This window comes from Urocitellus parryii, chromosome 10, assembly GCF_045843805.1.
Source record: "Urocitellus parryii isolate mUroPar1 chromosome 10, mUroPar1.hap1, whole genome shotgun sequence".
NCBI lineage: Eukaryota > Metazoa > Chordata > Mammalia > Rodentia > Sciuridae > Urocitellus > Urocitellus parryii.
The window spans coordinates 54,430,008-54,447,919 of record NC_135540.1 but is presented as its reverse complement, the minus strand read 5'-3'; the positions used below and the strand labels follow the sequence as shown (position 1 = coordinate 54,447,919).

General features: G+C 40.4%; 1 protein-coding gene across 1 annotated transcript in view; it reads left to right on the top strand.

Annotated features, from left to right (window-relative positions):
* Papss1 (3'-phosphoadenosine 5'-phosphosulfate synthase 1) overlaps positions 1-17,912 on the top strand; it is a 110,158-nt gene that overhangs the window by 68,305 nt on the left and 23,941 nt on the right. Inside the window, exons 9-10 of the mRNA XM_026403185.2 lie at positions 1,190-1,325; positions 13,528-13,796. Coding sequence (XP_026258970.1) covers positions 1,190-1,325; positions 13,528-13,796 — 405 coding nt within the window. The remainder of the gene's footprint in view (positions 1-1,189; positions 1,326-13,527; positions 13,797-17,912) is intronic.

Below are 17,912 nucleotides of genomic sequence, written 5' to 3'. Positions count from 1 at the left end.
AATACCCCTTGCTGAGTTTCCTTCTTTGCCAATAACATTTGTGCCAGAATGTGGGCACTTCCTGTGTGTTAACTGCTCCATTGGAATTGTTAATATTTTGCAGAATTGTGATTGGTTCTTCGATTAATGTAGTGAGAGTGTGGGCTTGTCATTTGGTCCAGATAAATATTTATGCAATAAATCCTTATAATTATTTTTACTTTTTGGTGATGGAGATTGAACCCAAGGCCTCATACATGCTAAGAACTTGCTCTGCCACTTAACTACACCCTGAGCCTATAACAAGTATTTAAAAACAGCAAGTATATATATACAGGCACAAAGCTAGGTGATGGTCCTTGGAATATAGTGCTGAGGACATGCTGGGCACCATGTTTATGACCTTGGAGTTTTGTGGGAGCAGGTATTAATCATTACTGACAGCAGCCTACAGGAGCCCACAGCAGGGGAGCTTCATCTTTTCTGGTATAAAAGCAATGAAATGTACTTAGTTTCTCCAAAGTGCCCTTTTTACTTAATGTATTGTGTATGGAATGTTAGCAATGAGGTCAAGTTTCTGTCATTTATTAGGTATTTTAAGGTAGATTGGAGCTTAAAAAGAAACTATGTGCATTGTTGGCATGTGAACCAAGGTGACAGGGGATAAAGGGTGGGCTTGAGCTGCATTATGAAAGCAGGCAGGTCCTGGGGGGTAGTGTCTCTTCCTTTCAGATGCAGGGAAAGATGAGTGAAGTTGGAAGAAATTTGAGGTAATGTAGATAGTTTGTCAATGATCTTGACAAATTAGTATAAATTTGAATTTGTCAATGATGTTAATGTTTTAGAAGTTTAGGATTATAGCACACAGAGAGTGGGGTGACCCAGGGTTACAAATTTTGTTAATTAACATACAACAACAAAAATAATACTTTCATTACTTAAAAAATCGTTAATTATTCTTATGGTTTCTTGCCTTTCATGTGTAAATTTAATAGTTGTTTCACAAGTTTTTTGAGAAATTACACAATAATATATTTTCTAATTCTGTAGCACTCCTAATAGCACCAATTCAGTTGATCAGCTCAACAAATTTGCTGTTGCTTTTACAATGGAGAATAGCTCACAGTGAATGTATTTAGTTTGCATAAAAGGAATGTTCTTAATTTTTTATTTCTGCTTGAATAAGCTCTTTTTTTTTTCATCCCATTAGATGGTTATGGAGCAGGGAGATTGGCTGATTGGAGGAGATCTTCAAGTTTTGGACCGAATTTATTGGAATGATGGTCTTGATCAGTATCGTCTTACTCCTACTGAGCTCAAGCAGAAGTTTAAGGATATGAATGCTGGTAAAACGTGGACCTAATTACATGATATAGCACTGCTTGGAGACAGATTTCTAGAAGATTTTTTTTCTCATGCTAACTGAATGTATAAAAGAATGATAAGTTAAAGGTATCTGTAGCCTTGCACTATATAAGGAAAGGCAGACAGAACCAGCCTGTGTTGTGTTGTTATAATGATATAATTTGATCTAACATTTTGTGTATACTCTGGAAGATGGATGCTATTATGGTTTAGATATGAGGTGTTCTTCAAAAGCTAATGTGTTCGACAATGCAAGAAGGTTTAGAGGCGAAATGATTAGGTTATGAGAGCCTTAACCTAATCAGTGCATTAATCCACTGATAGTGACTGACTGTGTGGTAGCATTAGGCCGATAGGGTGTGGCTAGAGGAGGGGGTCATTGAGAGATTGCCTTTAGGGTTTGTATTTTGTCCCTGGTGAGGGGAGCGCGCTCTCCTTCTGATTGTCCTGTCCTGAGCTGCTTTCTTTCACCACGTCCTTCTGCGGTGATGTTCTGCCTCATTCCAGGCACACAGCAATGGAGTGAACCATTTGTGGACTGAGACCTCTGAAACTGTGAGCCCCAAGTAAACTTTTCATCCTCTAAAGTTATTCTTGTGTTTTGGTTGCAGCGACAAAAAAACTGACTAAAACAGATCTTAATAACAAATTGACCTTTTGTTTGTTTCTTTATTATAAAACTTGTGTTTAAGCTGAATAGAACTTCAGAACAGAATTTATTTGAAAAATGCACTTACTTAGGAATTTCTTAAAAGTGGAATGTATCACAGCAGCACATAAAGAACAATGGAACTTTTATTGTGTTCTTTTTTATTGAAATCGTATTTATTGTGCCAAATGCTAAAGAGCCACAAATAAATAAATGTGAGGGGTTTGTGGTATAAAAGAGCGAGATATTGAACAGTAACAGAGAATTTTTAGAGTAGGTCAATAATGAGTTCACATCACTTCTAGGTTTAGATGAAATGTGCCATTCATTACCATACTGTCTTGTACACTGTGAAGTTCTCCAGGACAAGATTTCTATGTGAGATTTACTACTGTTAGGTCTTGTCCACAGACAGAAGGAAATGACCTGCTTTCGCACTCCCTCTCTGACCACACTGGCAAGTTCAAGGTGCTATGCCAGGGAGCAGCATCTCTTGTAGTCGTTGGGAGCCTCTTTTTTAAGATCTGAAGAATTTGAAGCCTCTTGCTCTCATGCTGTCATTCATGCTCATCCTCCACAGAGAGGGGAAGGCCTTAAGCACTGGTGCTGCTCTCTGCTATTTCCTGTGTAGAGGTCAGGTGAATGCGGCTGACAGGGAAATATCTGGCCACCCAGCCATACCAACAACCACAGCTCCTGTTCCCAAGGGACTGTAGAGTATGTGGCAAAGGTAGCTCTTATTCTGTCATTTATGGTCAGCTCCTGTGAACTCTAGTGTCAGATCAGAGTCTAAAACACAGACCTTTGCCTTCTTCACCACCTAGGAGTTCTGCAGCTGGGCGGAAACTACTTTCCTTTGAGAACACCGATAGAATCCAAAGAGTAGGATAAAATTTTTATTTAAAAAAATTTTTTAGTTGTTGATAGACCTTTATTTTATTTATGTATTTATATGTGGTGCTGAGACTGGAACCCAGGCAAGTGCACTACTGCTAAGTCCCAGCCCCAGCCCCCTAGGATTTTATTTTTAAAAAGTGAAATGGCCAGGCACTGTGGTGCATGCCTGTAATCCCAGCAGCTCTGGAGGCTGAGGCAGGAGGATCCTGAGTTCAAAGCCAGCTTCAGCAAAAAGCAAGGTAGTAAGCAACTCACTGAGCCCAAATTAGTCTGTCTTTGAATGAAGATTAAAGAATCTGTGTTCATTCCTGAGCCCTGCTATAGTTTGCTGAAATTTGAAGTGATAGGAACTTGAAGTGGCTTAAGAACTGGAGGCCTCAGGGGGGGTTGCACACTCTCTGGAACTCCGTGCTTTCCACACAGCCTGCCTCCTTCATTCACATTTCCTATGTGGCCTCTTAGGATTTGAGGGCAGGAGCTTCCCTGCCTTCTAAATGTTACTCCTACCCTCTGAATTTAAAGCAGATATTTGGCTTAAACTACTTACGTACTTCTGAGTGCTACACTTGATGGTTACCTGTGTACAGTTCATTTCTCTTTACTGGTTACACATTTTGGGCCCAATTGATGAATGATTAATGATTGAGTTAATTCAGTAATGGCACTTTAGTGGTCTCTTGTCAGTGTATGTTAAGGATCTGTGTATATCAGTTTTGGCTACTGAGCTATTAGGAAAGATTTGGCTTTCAGGAAAGATTTCCTTTCTGATGAGAAATTGGATTTCTTTCTGATTGGTATGCTGTCACATGAGGATACAGTATTTGGAGCTCCTGCAGCCATTTTGTATTCAAGAGAATCCCAAATATGTTAATCTGTATTCTTCTATCATTTGAGTTTCTGATCTGACTGTGGAGTCACCTACCTCCAGATTTCTTTCTTTCTCTTTCTCTTTTGTTATTTCTTATTTTTTTAAATGTAGATGAGCACAATACCTTTATTCTGTTTGTTTATTTTTATGTGTTGCTGAGGATCAAACCCAGTGCCTCACACATGCTAGGCATGCATTCTACCACTGAGCTATACCCCCAGCCCCCAAATTTCTTACTCAAAAAGAACATACATATTTGAATTACCTCAGACACTTCTATTTTAGTCTTGTGTTATTTGTAACCAGAAGCATTGGAGAGTTTATTACATGTAGACTTCTCTCTCTCTCTCTTTTTTTTTTTGGCCAACAGAAATACATTTAATGGAGGACTTGCTGAGACCACCTTATTTTATTTTTTGCCAAAGTTTGAATTCATATCTGGAATTGATATTAGTAAATTAATTTTGGCATAGTATAGAGGTCTTATCATGGAATTATTGTTCATAATTAGACACTTTAATATTACATCTGTTTTGCACTCTTCTTTGTGAGCCAAACATTTTTAGTCATTTAGGGAATTTGTTGCATAATGAGTGACTGCATCTTTGTTTAAAGTAGCTAAGAGCCAGTTATTAGCCTTACATCAAACAACAAAGATTCGTGGTGTGATTTTATTTACTTTTCCATTTTAGACTAAGGCAAATAAGCAACAGACCAAGGAGTTTACTTTGTAGTACTTGTTCGCTCTTTTAGGAAGTCAATAACAAGTCAGTCACTGATGTGTTCAAGGGAGAGGCTATTTACTTTTTTTTGACCAGAGTTTTCTTTTTCTTACCTCTTCCTCCTCCTCCTCCCCTCATCTTAGAAAAAGTATTTTGATCACTCCATGCAGACTCTTGTCCTGTATGCAACATTAATTTAGTCTGTGTGACTGTTTCTAGACCATTCTGAAGCTGAAAGATCAAGGGGTTTTTAATACCCACACCAGTGATTGCAAGCAGTACATTTCCAGATAGCAGGTCCTTTGAATTGCTGATGAGTGATCAATATCCTGGAGAGGGAGAAGTGGTGTCACTTAAGCCACAGAAGAGCCTGATAGTATTTTTTACACAGGGACCATGGGTGTCCTGCTAATGACAAAGGGAAAAGCTTGCTTAATTTCTTTCAAGCTAATATGCTGCAGAGTAGTGTGAACACATCTGAGAAAGCTTTGTGGAATTGTTGGATTATGAGCTATATTTTAAATGCTGGATAGAGTTGTTAGGCTATTTTAGGTAAAGGTGGAGGCGATGCGTGAGAAAGCCGAGGGGAAAACAGGAGATTTGTCTTTGAAATGGTGGGCTTCCTGGATCATGAACGGCAGTGAGCTAGAGATGCTGCATCCTAGAGTGGAAGGGCAGGGACTCTGTGTTGGGTCTCAGCAGCAAGCAGAAGGCACGTCCATGGTTGGAGCTGAGGGGACCCACAGGGAATGCCGAGGTGGCATTGGTAGCATTACCAGGCCTGAAGGGGAGGGAAGGAAGGAGTGTTTCTGGAGCCAGATGGGAGCTGGAGCTGTGAGGAGGCACTTGGGGCAGAAGCCAGTGCAGGGACATGTGGCACAGCCAGGATTACAGAGTCAAGATGTTCCAGGGGCCAGAGCTGCCCCAGCGGTTTCTCCCTTCATCCTTTGCTGCCTGCTAATGCCTCCCATTGTGGAGGCAGGATCACAGCACCCCACCCCAGGGTAATCTCTAGAAGGAACCCCCTAACCCCCGCCCTGCCTGGCGCAGACGGCAGTGGATAAAGAGGAGCATGGGCAGTAATTGGCACAGAGAGCAGTGGGCAAAAGCTTTATGTTCAGCATAATTTTCTACTTTCGTTTCAAAGCATTTCCAGTCTTCAGAGAATAGCCATTGCTGCCATATTATGGGGAATGAGAATATCAGCTTGTGAAAAGTCTAATTCATGTGCTCATATTTACTCAGGTGGCCTATCTTCACCACTTATTGATTCCTTTTTTTCTTCCCCCTCATAAACAGTGTAAGTGAAAGAAAGATCTATCATTTATGACAATCCTAAGGGGTGAGGGGAGATCCAACTCCGTACTTCCAGCTCCCTTAAAAACAAAACAAAACCAAAATTTCCACAAAGCACCCACACCCACCCATTTATTGACACCTGTGTAAAAACACGCACACACACAGGCATGTTCACACAGGCTCACTAGCAACTCTAGAAAATAATTCAGAACTTTTTAGGTACTATGTTGATTTAGGGACAATTGGAAATGCCTATTAGAGTTTGGGGGCGGATAAAGTGGCAGTTAATAAATCTTGAGTCAGAAAGGAAGGGGAGCATTATTAATTATTGCTATGTAGGACACTTTCACAGAACAATGGAAAGATTCAGGCAGATGTTGTAATTCTGGGTCTAGTGATTCCTGTGCATCCTGGGGTTCCTACTGGGCTGGGGGGTGAAGCACAGTTCTGAGAAATCTGAGGAGGGCTGGTTAGGATTTGGGAGCATTTTTCCACCTATTGCCTCCTTTGTTAATTCAGTGAAGCACATTTGCCCTCCGGCTCTCGGCAGGGAAAGAGCAAGGTCGGCCTGCTCTTTGCACTGGGCCATGACAGTCCTTGCTCCCTGTGCTGCTTAGAGGAGGCATTTCCCATGGCATATCCCACACCTCTCCAGGGCTCCCATGCTCCCCCTGACTCACACCATCAGGGAATGCTGATAGCTGCCCTTTCCTCCCACTGTCACAAGGGGTCAGACTTCACTTGTTTCCTTGGTGTGTTGCCTCCTGGCCTGGATAAGGTAGCATCAGAGCAAAGGAAGTGAGCCTGTGTCACTGCACTAGGCGGTCCCTTCATGTGGATGCTCGGTGATAGAGGACGGGAGGTGTGGGGACTGGGTCCGAGTTTGGCTTGAGATGTGACAGTAGTAGTCAAGGTAGAGGAACTGAGGGGAGGTGGGAAGGTAATGAGCAATATTACATAGTAAAATGTGTTTTGTGATAAATCTATAACTGGTGAGTTGGAAGGTTAGGGCTTAGAGATGTGGCTAAAAGAAGTCATCTGTTTATGTGCAATAATCAAATCTAGGCGAAAGGGTCAGTTTGTGAATGAGTACGTAAAAGAAGAATTCCATAGGGCCCGGCAGTGAACCCCGCTGCTCCAAGAGGACTGCAAGATGTGAGAAACACGTGGTCAGGCCGAAACGGCCAAGCAGAATGTAAAACATCACATATATTTGATTATGATTACATAAAATGTGTGCACAAAAAGAAAAATTAGGAAACTGCAAAAAAGACAGTTGTATTGAGATAATCCAATCGTGAGTGATTTTCCCCTTAAATTTTCTTCAGTTGATTCATGGTTTAACTTTAAACAAAGGGGCAGAAGGGCAGCAAAGAGGCAGATAAGAATAGGGAGAGGTTGGTGCTGTGGTTAGCAGGTCTCAGGGCTAGGGAGACGGCAGGTAGATCTTTTTGTTGCAGGCAACAGAAAGGCCAGGACCTCTGAAAGCAGGAAGGTGCCTTTTGGATTTGGCAGGGGTTTCCTGCTCACTGTGACAGAGCCGGAAGGACCTGGTTGAATGAGGGAATCCAGTCCAGCAGTTCATATAGAGGTGAAGAGATGAAGCCTGTTCTTTTCCTCAGCATTGTCTCCACATGACTAGCAGCCTTAATTTCTGAGAAAGCAGACCCATTCATGGCTTGCTGGAATTGAAGGAACTGTATTCCTTCCAACATGTAGTTATTCCCTTACTCATGAACATTTCCTTTTTCTTCCTCTGACTGAACTGTAAGCTCCTGGAGAACAAGACTAGTTCTGCTGTTACCTCAGAGCAGCTTGTGTAACCAGAATTTTTGTCTTGTTGAGGCTGATTTCCTCCCTGTGCCTGCCTGCTGTGGAGGCTGTTCTAGGGGAGGAAGCACTCAGTGGGGTACCTTGGGAAGAGATGGTGAATGGCTGAGAATGTGTGTATGAAGAAAGTAGAGCTGCGAGTGAGACGCAGGGAGTGCAAGGGATCTGTTGTATGTGGAGAATGCAGGATAGGAATGAATTCAGGAGTCCAAAGTAGAATGAATGGTTCTGTGCTCAGAGGGCATCCAGGAAGGACTAGGGGTGTAGATGGAGGCCAGCAGGAGTGAATTTAAGGTGCCCATACACCAGGGAGGCAGACTGAGAGATGGTCTGAGCTGGGGGGAGCTTGCATTAGAAAACAAGAATTTGCAGGTTGTTTACACACAGCTCTGCTCAGTGCCCTTAGGGATGGGGGAGGGTGTAGAGGGTAGGCAACCACTGTCTTTGCCATTGTCATAGTGTGACCTCATTCCACCAGTGTGGAGATTGAAGTCTGTCAAGTAAGTCTGACCAGTGTCCTGGGGGACAAATATTTGATTAAGTGGGTTGAGAAAATGGAAGAATTGGCAGAAATTTTATATGAAAATGTGTACAGCAGCCTGCTAATTGTTTTGCTTTGTTTTTTGTCTCTCCACTCCACTTGGTTACTCTCTGTTCTCCCCCATGTCAATCCTGCACAGTCCTATTAGGCTAATTTTCTGTGCATGTTAACTGCTTATTTTACTTTCTTTCACAGCCTGGTACCCAGTATGCTTCCCAACTGGGCGTTCAGAATCCTCACATCATAGTCTTTTGCCAGGATTTATGTCGGGCTCCATGTGTCTTCCATCTTTGACAAAATGGATGATTTTGTGCTTTTCAGACACAAAATCTGCTTCTCTGCCTCCGTGCTTTTCCTCATACTAGTTAGCTTAGTTAGAATTTTCTTTGTGCTCCTTCCTACCACATTTTATTTGTCTTTCAGAGATTAACAAACCAAAGCCTGAAGGCTAAATCTGGCCTGCTATCAGTTTTTATAAATAACATTTATTGGAAAACAGCTTCACTTGGTGGCTGCTTTTGCACTCTGATGGTAGGGTTGAGCAGTTGCAGACACCTCCAGCCTGCAAAGCCTAAAATACCCACTCTGGTTCCTACAGAAAAAGCATACTTTTATGTGTGCTGTCAGCAGCTCTGCAGTGTGCTTTTCCAGGAATCAGGGTTATAGAATTCCTGATCCTTCCTCAGGAATGGGGACAGAGGGCTAGGAAGAAATGACAATTACAATGTTAAAATTAACTTTAACTCATCTTATAGGTCATCTCCCATTTTCAAACTCAGTAGAAGTCATGGTTTTGTTACCTTGTAGGGGGGCTAGGTTTATTCTTTCTATTCAGCAAAGAATCAAAGAACAGGACACAGAGATAGCAAGCAAGAGCAGGTTATTGCAAAAGTTACAGAGATAGACTTCTCCAAAGAGAAGGGGCACTAGAGCTGAGAATCTGGTGAAGTTTTGGCCTGTTCTCTTTATGGTCTCCTCCCCGTCCACACGTTCCTATTAATGATAGTGCTCATTCTGTCCACGTGACTGTTTTAGTTTCTTTATTGGATTCCCTCCTTAGGAGCATGAGTACAGAGTGTTTGTCTGATTGGGTCTCCTGCTTATGTCCATGAGTACTTTGTCACGTAGGAAGTTGACCTCATTAGAAGACCTTCTCCATGCTCCTTTGTTCTGGTCCTGTCCCTGACGTCCTCACTCGCCATCATTCCCTGGCTCCCTAAGCCCTTTTATATCTCCTTGTTTTAGGTAAAGCAGTTTTAAAGTAACTCACTAAGAATTGTAAGTGAAAAGGCAAATGTTTTACACTGATTATGGGGTGACAGTCATTGTTCTATAGAAAATGGGAATAAGGTCTAAGATGTTAATGCAAGTTCCTGTAAGTACCTATTGGTTCAGGTCCATAGTAACCTATTATTCTTTTTCTATCCTTTATTGAAAATTGATAGAGGACAAGCATATTGGCTTGTGCTGTTGTGACAGTGTCTTAAACATGTTAAGTTTCCAATGTATCGGGGACTTCTATTACATTTTTTTCATCTCTAGTAGATAAACAAGCTGGTAAAGGTGAAAATTCAGCCTGGAACAACCGGCAGTTAAAGAAAATTTGTGTAATTCATTGATAAATGGTTCCAAGGGATTGAGAAGACCAGAAGCTTATAAAAGACTGGGCAGATCAAGTGACCATTGGATTTTTGAATGGAACTGATAGGAAATAATTCTACCTGGAAGAAATTTTGGCAACAAAGTCTTTTATATGCTACTGATGTGAAGTTTTAATAAGTCACATATCTTAACTTCATCTGTTAAATTTCTAATATGAAGCTGCATTAAGTCTTTTTGAAAAGAAAGCGCAGGTAGTTAAACTATGAGAATCTTTGGAACTTCTACATCTGAGGCGGAATTTATTTTTCATGCTTGCTTTCATACATACTGTCATATAAATGCTCTTGCTAATTGACAGTTTTACAAAATCAGACTTGATCTGATTGAAGTCTAAGAACATAATCGTCTTCTACCTGAGATGAATATTCAAAGGCAGGAGCCTGTTCCAGGTTAGGGAGGACAAGGCCTGTGTGTCACAGTGCAGAGATGCTCTCTCATTCTGGAAGCTGGCTGCAGTGGTAGTAGTGGAGTGGACCAGTGGAGTTGGAGTTTCCGTGTCCTGTCTGTGGGGTTGTTTTCTTTTTTAAAGAATGAATTGTCTTAGTGAACTTGGATTTATGAGTTACTACAATGTGTATCTCACCAGGCTAGGCCCTTTATATTATTTTCTTGATAATAATAACACTTAGAATCTCCCCATTCAAAGTTATAGAAGGTGAAAGTCAGTCCTTAAAGGCACAGACATGACTAGAAACTGGTTGACCTGTAATTCAAGTCTATAAATACCCCATTGCAAAGCAGTGCCTCTTCTGATACCCTGTAGTGCCTCTTCTCCTAAAACTTGCTATTATGGGGAACTTCAAACATAATCCAACTTCAGTAATTACCAACTCTAGGCTAATCTTATTTACTCTCTACCCCGTTCACTCCTTATATTATTCTGAAACAAATCTCAAACTGCATGCCATCTCATCTGATTACTTCAGTACCTATTAAAAGCAAAGGCTTTAAAAAGCACAACCACAATGCCACTATTGCACCTAAATAATAATAGTTTCTTAATATTTTCAAAATCCTGTCAGTGTTCAAATTTCTAGTAATTCCATAGCCACTTCTTTCTCTCCCTTTCCTCTTTTTGTTTTTTCTTTAGAGTTTGTTTAATCCAGGACCTAAATAAGATCTATAGATTGTAATTGTTTGATATGTCTTCTTAGTTTTCACTTTTAATTTAATGTTACTTGAAATTACAAGAATAGTACCAGGAACTCCTGTGTAATTTTCACCTGGATTCCACAATTATTAACATACTTCATTTCCATTCTTATTCTCACTCTCTTGGGAGTAAGCTGCAGACTTGATGCCTTGTTACCCCTCAGTATTTTCATCTGTGTTTCCTAAAAATAATGACAGTCTTCTGCCTAACTGCATAATGCTTATCATATTCAGCAAAGTAGCATTGATGCAAAACTGTCTAATCCATGTATTCCATTCGTATCATGCCATGTTGTAACAGAGTCTTTATTGAAAAGCCAGTGAAGTACAGCAAGGTATTCTTTTTACCACCATTCCTTCCTGTTCAGAACCTAGATCATGTGCCTTTAATCTCCTTATATCTAGAACAGTCACTTAGTCTTTATCTTGACTTTCATGACCTTGATGTTTTTGTAGTTTACGGGTAGCTTTAGTCAGCTTTTTCACTGCTGTGACTGAAAGACCTGATGAGAACAATTTTAGAGAGAAAGAGTTTATTGGGGGGCTCAGGGTTTCAGAGGTCTCAGTACATAGAAAGCTGGCTCCATTCCTCAGGGTTTGAGGTGAGGCAGAACATTGTGGCCTTTTTCCTTTCTGTATTTTTAATACCTTTCTTCCACTGCAAGAACTCTTGTTCTTATTGTCCTCAATTTAGTGGCTTATTTGTCATACCTCTTTGTATGTGGTTTTCCAGTTAAACCAGTTGTCCTCTCAGGTTTGGACCTGTTAGCTCCAGGTACCAGTCAGCTTCCTTGATCTTGCTGCTGTAGACTTGTGCCCCCCACTCTGTTCAGTGACTCAGATTAGCCCATGAGGAGGACTCATTAATGCTTAGTAAGTGTGACTTCAGGGTTCAAGACTTCATGCAGAGGAGGCAGGGTAAAGTGAGGGAAGAAAGGCCATAAAACTAAATTCAGTGATGAGATTTATTTAGGCTGGAACCAGAGTGGCAGAATAAGGTCAGATAGTCATTCTCTGAGTTAAGGAGTATTAGTACTAGTGTATGCACTCTTTATTCATTCTTTTTTTAAAGACTGGTATGATAGAGTTTGGAAATAAACTGATTCTCAATCTAGGCGAGCCCTGGAGTTTTGCTGAATGGTTTTGGGTCTTTCATGTCCATGTAAAATAAAATTTGAAGTAAATTTAGAAGGATAGAAAAATTTTCAGATCTGCATATCCCTCCTCTATCCTAAAGCAAATAATTTTGAATGCTCAAGTGTTTGTATCATGGACTTTGCTGTGATATGTCCCTAATGTCATATTAGCTATTAGGAAATAGCTGGTGAAAATCAGCCTTCTTCATATATAAAAAGCAACTGGAGAACTTCCAATAATAATAATAATAATAATAATAATACTGTAAATCTTGGCTATTACAAATGGGGGCAAAACAATGAACAAACAAAGTCCTAGTCAAGTGCATTGTCACAGTCTTCCTCCTGTGCCTTTGTCATGGTGATAGGAGAGCGTCAGAACTGAAAATAAGTTGAGGAAGATGTCTGTTGTTTGGTTTAAAGAGTATTAGTGGAAGGAGGCTATTTCTCTAAGTCAGGCTTGGGTCAGCATCATAGGATGCTGTGCCAGGGGTAAGGGCAGTAAATACAGAGATCCTACACTGGATTGTCTCTGTTCTGTGAAATTACTCCATTCCCCAAAGAACCGTAACTTTTAAGAGCAGTCTTATGGTAGGTAGCAAACACTGTGTAGGAATGAAACCAGAGTTGTAAGCAGGAAACAGTAATCAGTTCTGTTAATCTTATAGTTGGTTCCATTGTCTGAGTAACAGCAGTGACTCTTGTAAAAAGGGGAACTATTGCTGCTGCACTATAATCCAGAATCCTGACACTGGATCACAGTTCAAAGTAGGGTTCTAGTTAAGCAAAGTGGTAAACATAAATGAGCATATTTGAATAGTAAGATTTTGAAACTACAAATGTATCTACCTTTCTGTCTTTATTTAATAAGGCAGTGTCTTCAGTTCTATGAGGAGTTGATCTGGTAGTTAATTGAAGCACAGACCAAGAAATTATATCTGTTGTAATTAAGTAAGATGTTAAGACCAGAAAGAAAGTCTGACAGTTACTCTAGTTTCCAGTGAATGGAAAGGGTAATTATTATAAATCCATGACTAGTATATTACATATCCTCAGGCCTGTAAGATTTATTTATTATTGTAGCTAGAAGTGTGCATCTTGTTGCTTTAGAACAAATGGTCAAAGCAGAACATATTTTTCACCAATTTCTGATTCTGAGCATGCATGTGTATTTAAAAATATATATATATATATATATGTATATTTAGTTTAGTTAGATACAGTACCTTTATTTTATTCACTTATTTTTTATGTGGTGCTGAGGATCGAACCCAGCACCTCACACGAGCTAGGCTTGTGCTCTACTGCTGAGCCCTAGCCCCAGCCCCTGCATGTGTTTTCTTAATCCTAACCATCAAACTTTAAAAATTTCTCATTCTGTGGAAGGTCATATTAGAAATTCTTCACTCTGGAAATTCTCTTTTCAGATGCTGTCTTTGCATTTCAATTACGCAACCCAGTGCACAATGGACATGCTCTGTTAATGCAGGACACTCATAAGCAACTTCTAGAGAGGGGCTACCGGCGCCCTGTCCTCCTCCTTCACCCCCTTGGTGGCTGGACAAAGGATGACGATGTTCCTTTGATGTGGCGTATGAAGCAACATGCTGCTGTGCTGGAGGAAGGAGTACTGAATCCTGAAAGCACAGTGGTGGCCATCTTCCCATCGCCCATGATGTATGCTGGGCCCACTGAGGTAGGCCGATTTTGAGATTTTCACTGCAGCAGTGTGAAGCCACTCTTACTGACACAGTAGTGTCACCAGCTCACCTGTTGATTCTCTGTTACGGGAGGGTCTATTCCAAACATTCAGTGTTCCCAAATACTCTCCTGTTGGCAGGGATGTTCCCCACCTGTAGCCCCCAAGAAGCAGCCTCCTTGGGAAAGGGAAGGTTGGAGAGATTTCTCTTACTCTTCTTGTGATTCTTGGTACCAGCTCTGAGGGTGAGATCATTCCCTGCAGTTAGAAGCCTGGGTGAGGCTGGGAAGATGTGACACTGGCCCTCTTGTAACTCCTGGCCATGTTACAGACACAGCTCTAGCAATGTTGATATTGTTCCTTTAACAAAATCCTTCGTCACTGTCTCCAAGTGACAGATTTTATCTTATTTTTGTTTTATTTAAATTTGCAAGAGTGAAAGGAATTTCAGTGGGGAGAAAAACCATGGTATCTTCAGTCAGCTTTCTCTCATTATAACAAATATCTGAGATTATTAACTTATAAAGAGGAAAGGTTGACTTTTGGCTTAATGTTTTAGAGGTTTTAATCCATTTTCAGCTGCTTTTGGACCTCTGGTATAGGCTACATATCATGGCAGAAGTGCATGGTAGAACAGAACCATTCATGTCATGGCCAGGGAGTGAAAGAAAGGAGAAGGGGCTCAGGTCCTACAATTCCCTTCAAAGATGTGACCCCAGTGACTGGAAGATGTCCCATTAAGCCCTACTTCTAAGAGGTTCCACCAGCTTCCACATGTAACAAGTTGGAAACCAAACCTCCAACACATGGGCCTTAGTGGGGACATTCCATGCCAAACTACAGCATGTTCATCCCCTAATAAAAAATGCATTCAGTATCTTAGAAAAAGGTTCAGAATGTTTTCCATCTGTTCTTTGTGAATGATTGGAGCATAATTGAGTGAGAGGTAAAATTGCTTCTTGAAATTGGGGGGGAGGGGGTTCTGGAATTCTACTTCTTGGTCAAAAGGAATGTTTGAGATTTTTTTTTTTATATCCATATGTAAAGAAGAGGACTTGATTAAGTTTTAGCTTGAAGGCAAAGTAGGCTTTCAAAAATATTTGCTAAATGACTGAATAAATCAGTGAGTGACCTCAAAAAGAGTGGGTGGGAAATTCTCAGTCATCTTCCTGTTGATTTTTCAAGATAAAGAATGGAATGCACATTATTATTGCATTCTTTTTCATCCCTGCCTTGAAGGGTGATGAATTCACTTCAGTTTATCTGAGAGGCAAACCCTTTCTAAAAAGATCTAAGTAATTCAGTCATATAAACTCTGTGATGTCCTCCTCCAGAAACAATTTCAAAGGGAATCCAAGACATTTAACTGTTCTTTGGGATCAAGCCTAAACATTTTTATTGGAGTTTAGTTATGGGGTTGTATACTCTGTTACCTCTTTATCTGAGAAAAACAGACAAAAGAAGCAATAACAACAGGATAAAAGATGAAGTTGTATTTGACTCTTCTTTCAGGGCCAGCCTAAACATTGCATTGAAACTCCCTTGTCAAGTAATGCTCCACATTCCGCTCTCTTTAAGAACTGGCCAGTGATGTCCCTTCATGTTCACTAGATACTACCCTGACCTTTAGTTCTTGCTTTTCAAAGAGGAGCCTTTTGTTTTGGAAATTTTACAAAATTTGAGTTTGAGTTCTTTATATATCCTAGAGATTAGTGCTCTATCTCATGTTCTGGTAGTTCTCCCAACCTCTCTTAGTGCTGATGACATCTTTGGTATCATTTAAAAACATATATATATATAATTTTCGTAGTTGTACATGGACAGAATGCCTTTATTTGTTTATTTTATATTTTTTTGTGGTGCTAAGAATCGAATCCATTGCCTCCCATATGCTAAGCAAGTGCTCCACCACTGAGCTATAGCCCCAGCCCCTTGATATCATTTTGAAGGAAGATATTTTAACTGATATTCTCCCAAATTAAAGGAGAATTATTTTTTACTGTGGGAATGACCCAAATGGATTTAGGATTGGGAATGGGCTTAAGATCAATAATCCCATTAAAAGCCATCTGAGAAAATGAAGGAATTTACCTTCCCCTGTTTAGGGCCTGTTTTGTCCTCTTTCTGTTTCTTATATTGCCTATTTAAAAGTGGAAGAGATATGAAATTATCTCAATTAAATGAACTAAAATTTACTTTTTAAAAAGTAAGAATGGAGGAATAGAAAAATAATAAAACAGACAATCATAGTAAACAGAAGGTCCTCTTTGAGAGAGTACCATATAGGGCCAGATATACTCCTTTGTTTAAATTGGAAAGATGTTTATATCTTCTGACTTCAGAGCCAGGTATTTGAGAAGGAACCTAAAGGTCATGGCTTACCCTAGCATCATCCTCTTGCAGGGCAAAGTTGAATCATTGATCCTGAGTGGTAAGAGATGTCTTTCCTCACCCATTCTGGTTCAAGGCTGAGGCACCTATAACAAAGATAGATTAACCAGAGGAAAGGACACCTTTACTTAGTACAAGTTTTACATGACACGGGGGCTTTTGGAAACAAAGACCCAAAGAAAGAGAGAATCCTGTGAATTCTTTGTTAAGGTTTTTTTAAAATTTTATTTATTCTAATTAGTTATATATGACAGCAGAATGCAGTTCAATTCACATTACACAAATAGAGCACAATTTTCATGTCTCTGGTTGAACACAAAGTAGAGTCATGCCATCCATGTTTTCATACATGTACTTAGGGTAATGATGGCCCTCTCATTCCACTGTCTTTCCTACCCCTACCCATAAGTCTTCCATTCCTCCGCTTTGCCCAATCACAGTTCCTCCATTTTTCCCATGCTCCCTGCCCCCGCCCATTATGGATCAGCATCCACTTATCAGAGTGAATATACGGCCTTTGGTTTTGGGGGGTTGGCTTACTTTGCTTAGTATGATATTCTCCAACTCCATCCACTTACCTCCATGTGCCATAATTTTATTCACTTTAATGCTGAGTATTATTCCATTGTGTATATATACCATAGTTTCTTTATCCATTCAGCTATTGAGGGACATCTAGGTTGGTCCACAGTTTAGTTATTGTGAATTGAGCTGCTATAGACATTGATGTGGCTTTGTCACTGTAGTATGCTGTTTTTAAGTCCTTTGGGTATAGACCAAGGAGTGGGATGGCTAGATCAAATGGTGGTTCCATGTTTTCTAAGGAATCTGCATACTGCTTGCCAGATTGGTTGCATCAATTTGCAGTCCCACCAGCAATATAAGAGTGTACCCTTTCCCCCACATCCTTGCCAACATTTATAGTTGTTTGTATTCTTAATAGCTGCCCTTCTGACTGGAGTGAGATGAAATCTTAGAGTGGTTTTGATTTGCATTTCTCTAATTGCTACAGATATTGAACACTTTTTCATATATCTGTTGATTGATTGCATATCATCTTCTGAGAAGTGTCTGCTCAGTTCATTGGCCCATTTATTGATTTGATGATGATGATGATGATGATTTTGGTGTTAAGAGTTTGAGTTCTTTATATATCCTAGAGATTAGTGCTCTATCTCATGTGCCAAGTGGTAAAAGTTTGCTCCAATTCTGTGAGCTCTTTATTTACCTCACTGGTTCTTTCTTTTGCTGAGAAGCTTTTGAGTTTGAATTCGTCCCATTTATTGATTCTTGATTTTAATTCTTGCGCAGGAGTCTTACGAAGGAATTTGGGGCTTAATCCGACATGATGGAGATTTGGGCCTACTTTTTCTTCTAATAGATGAAGGGTCTCTGGTTTAATTCCAGGGTCCTTGATGAAGAGTGGACAGTCAGTAGTGTAGGAATATCTTGGAAAAAGGAATGATGACCCCTCTGGGAACTTGGCTAGGCCTGTTGGCTCAGATTCTTCTCTATATCTCTGTGTCTTCAGGAACCTTCCTTTCCTCTGGGTACAGAGAGGACATCTGGGAATGTGAGGGTCTTATGACCTACTTCAGGGTAAAGTCAGCTGGGTTTTAAGGCTTTATTCAGGGATGAGGAGGGAGAGAGGTGAGAGCGGCCTTCCTGCTTCTGCTGTTTTCTTAGATGCTTAGGTGATATGTTTTGTGGAAGTATGACCTA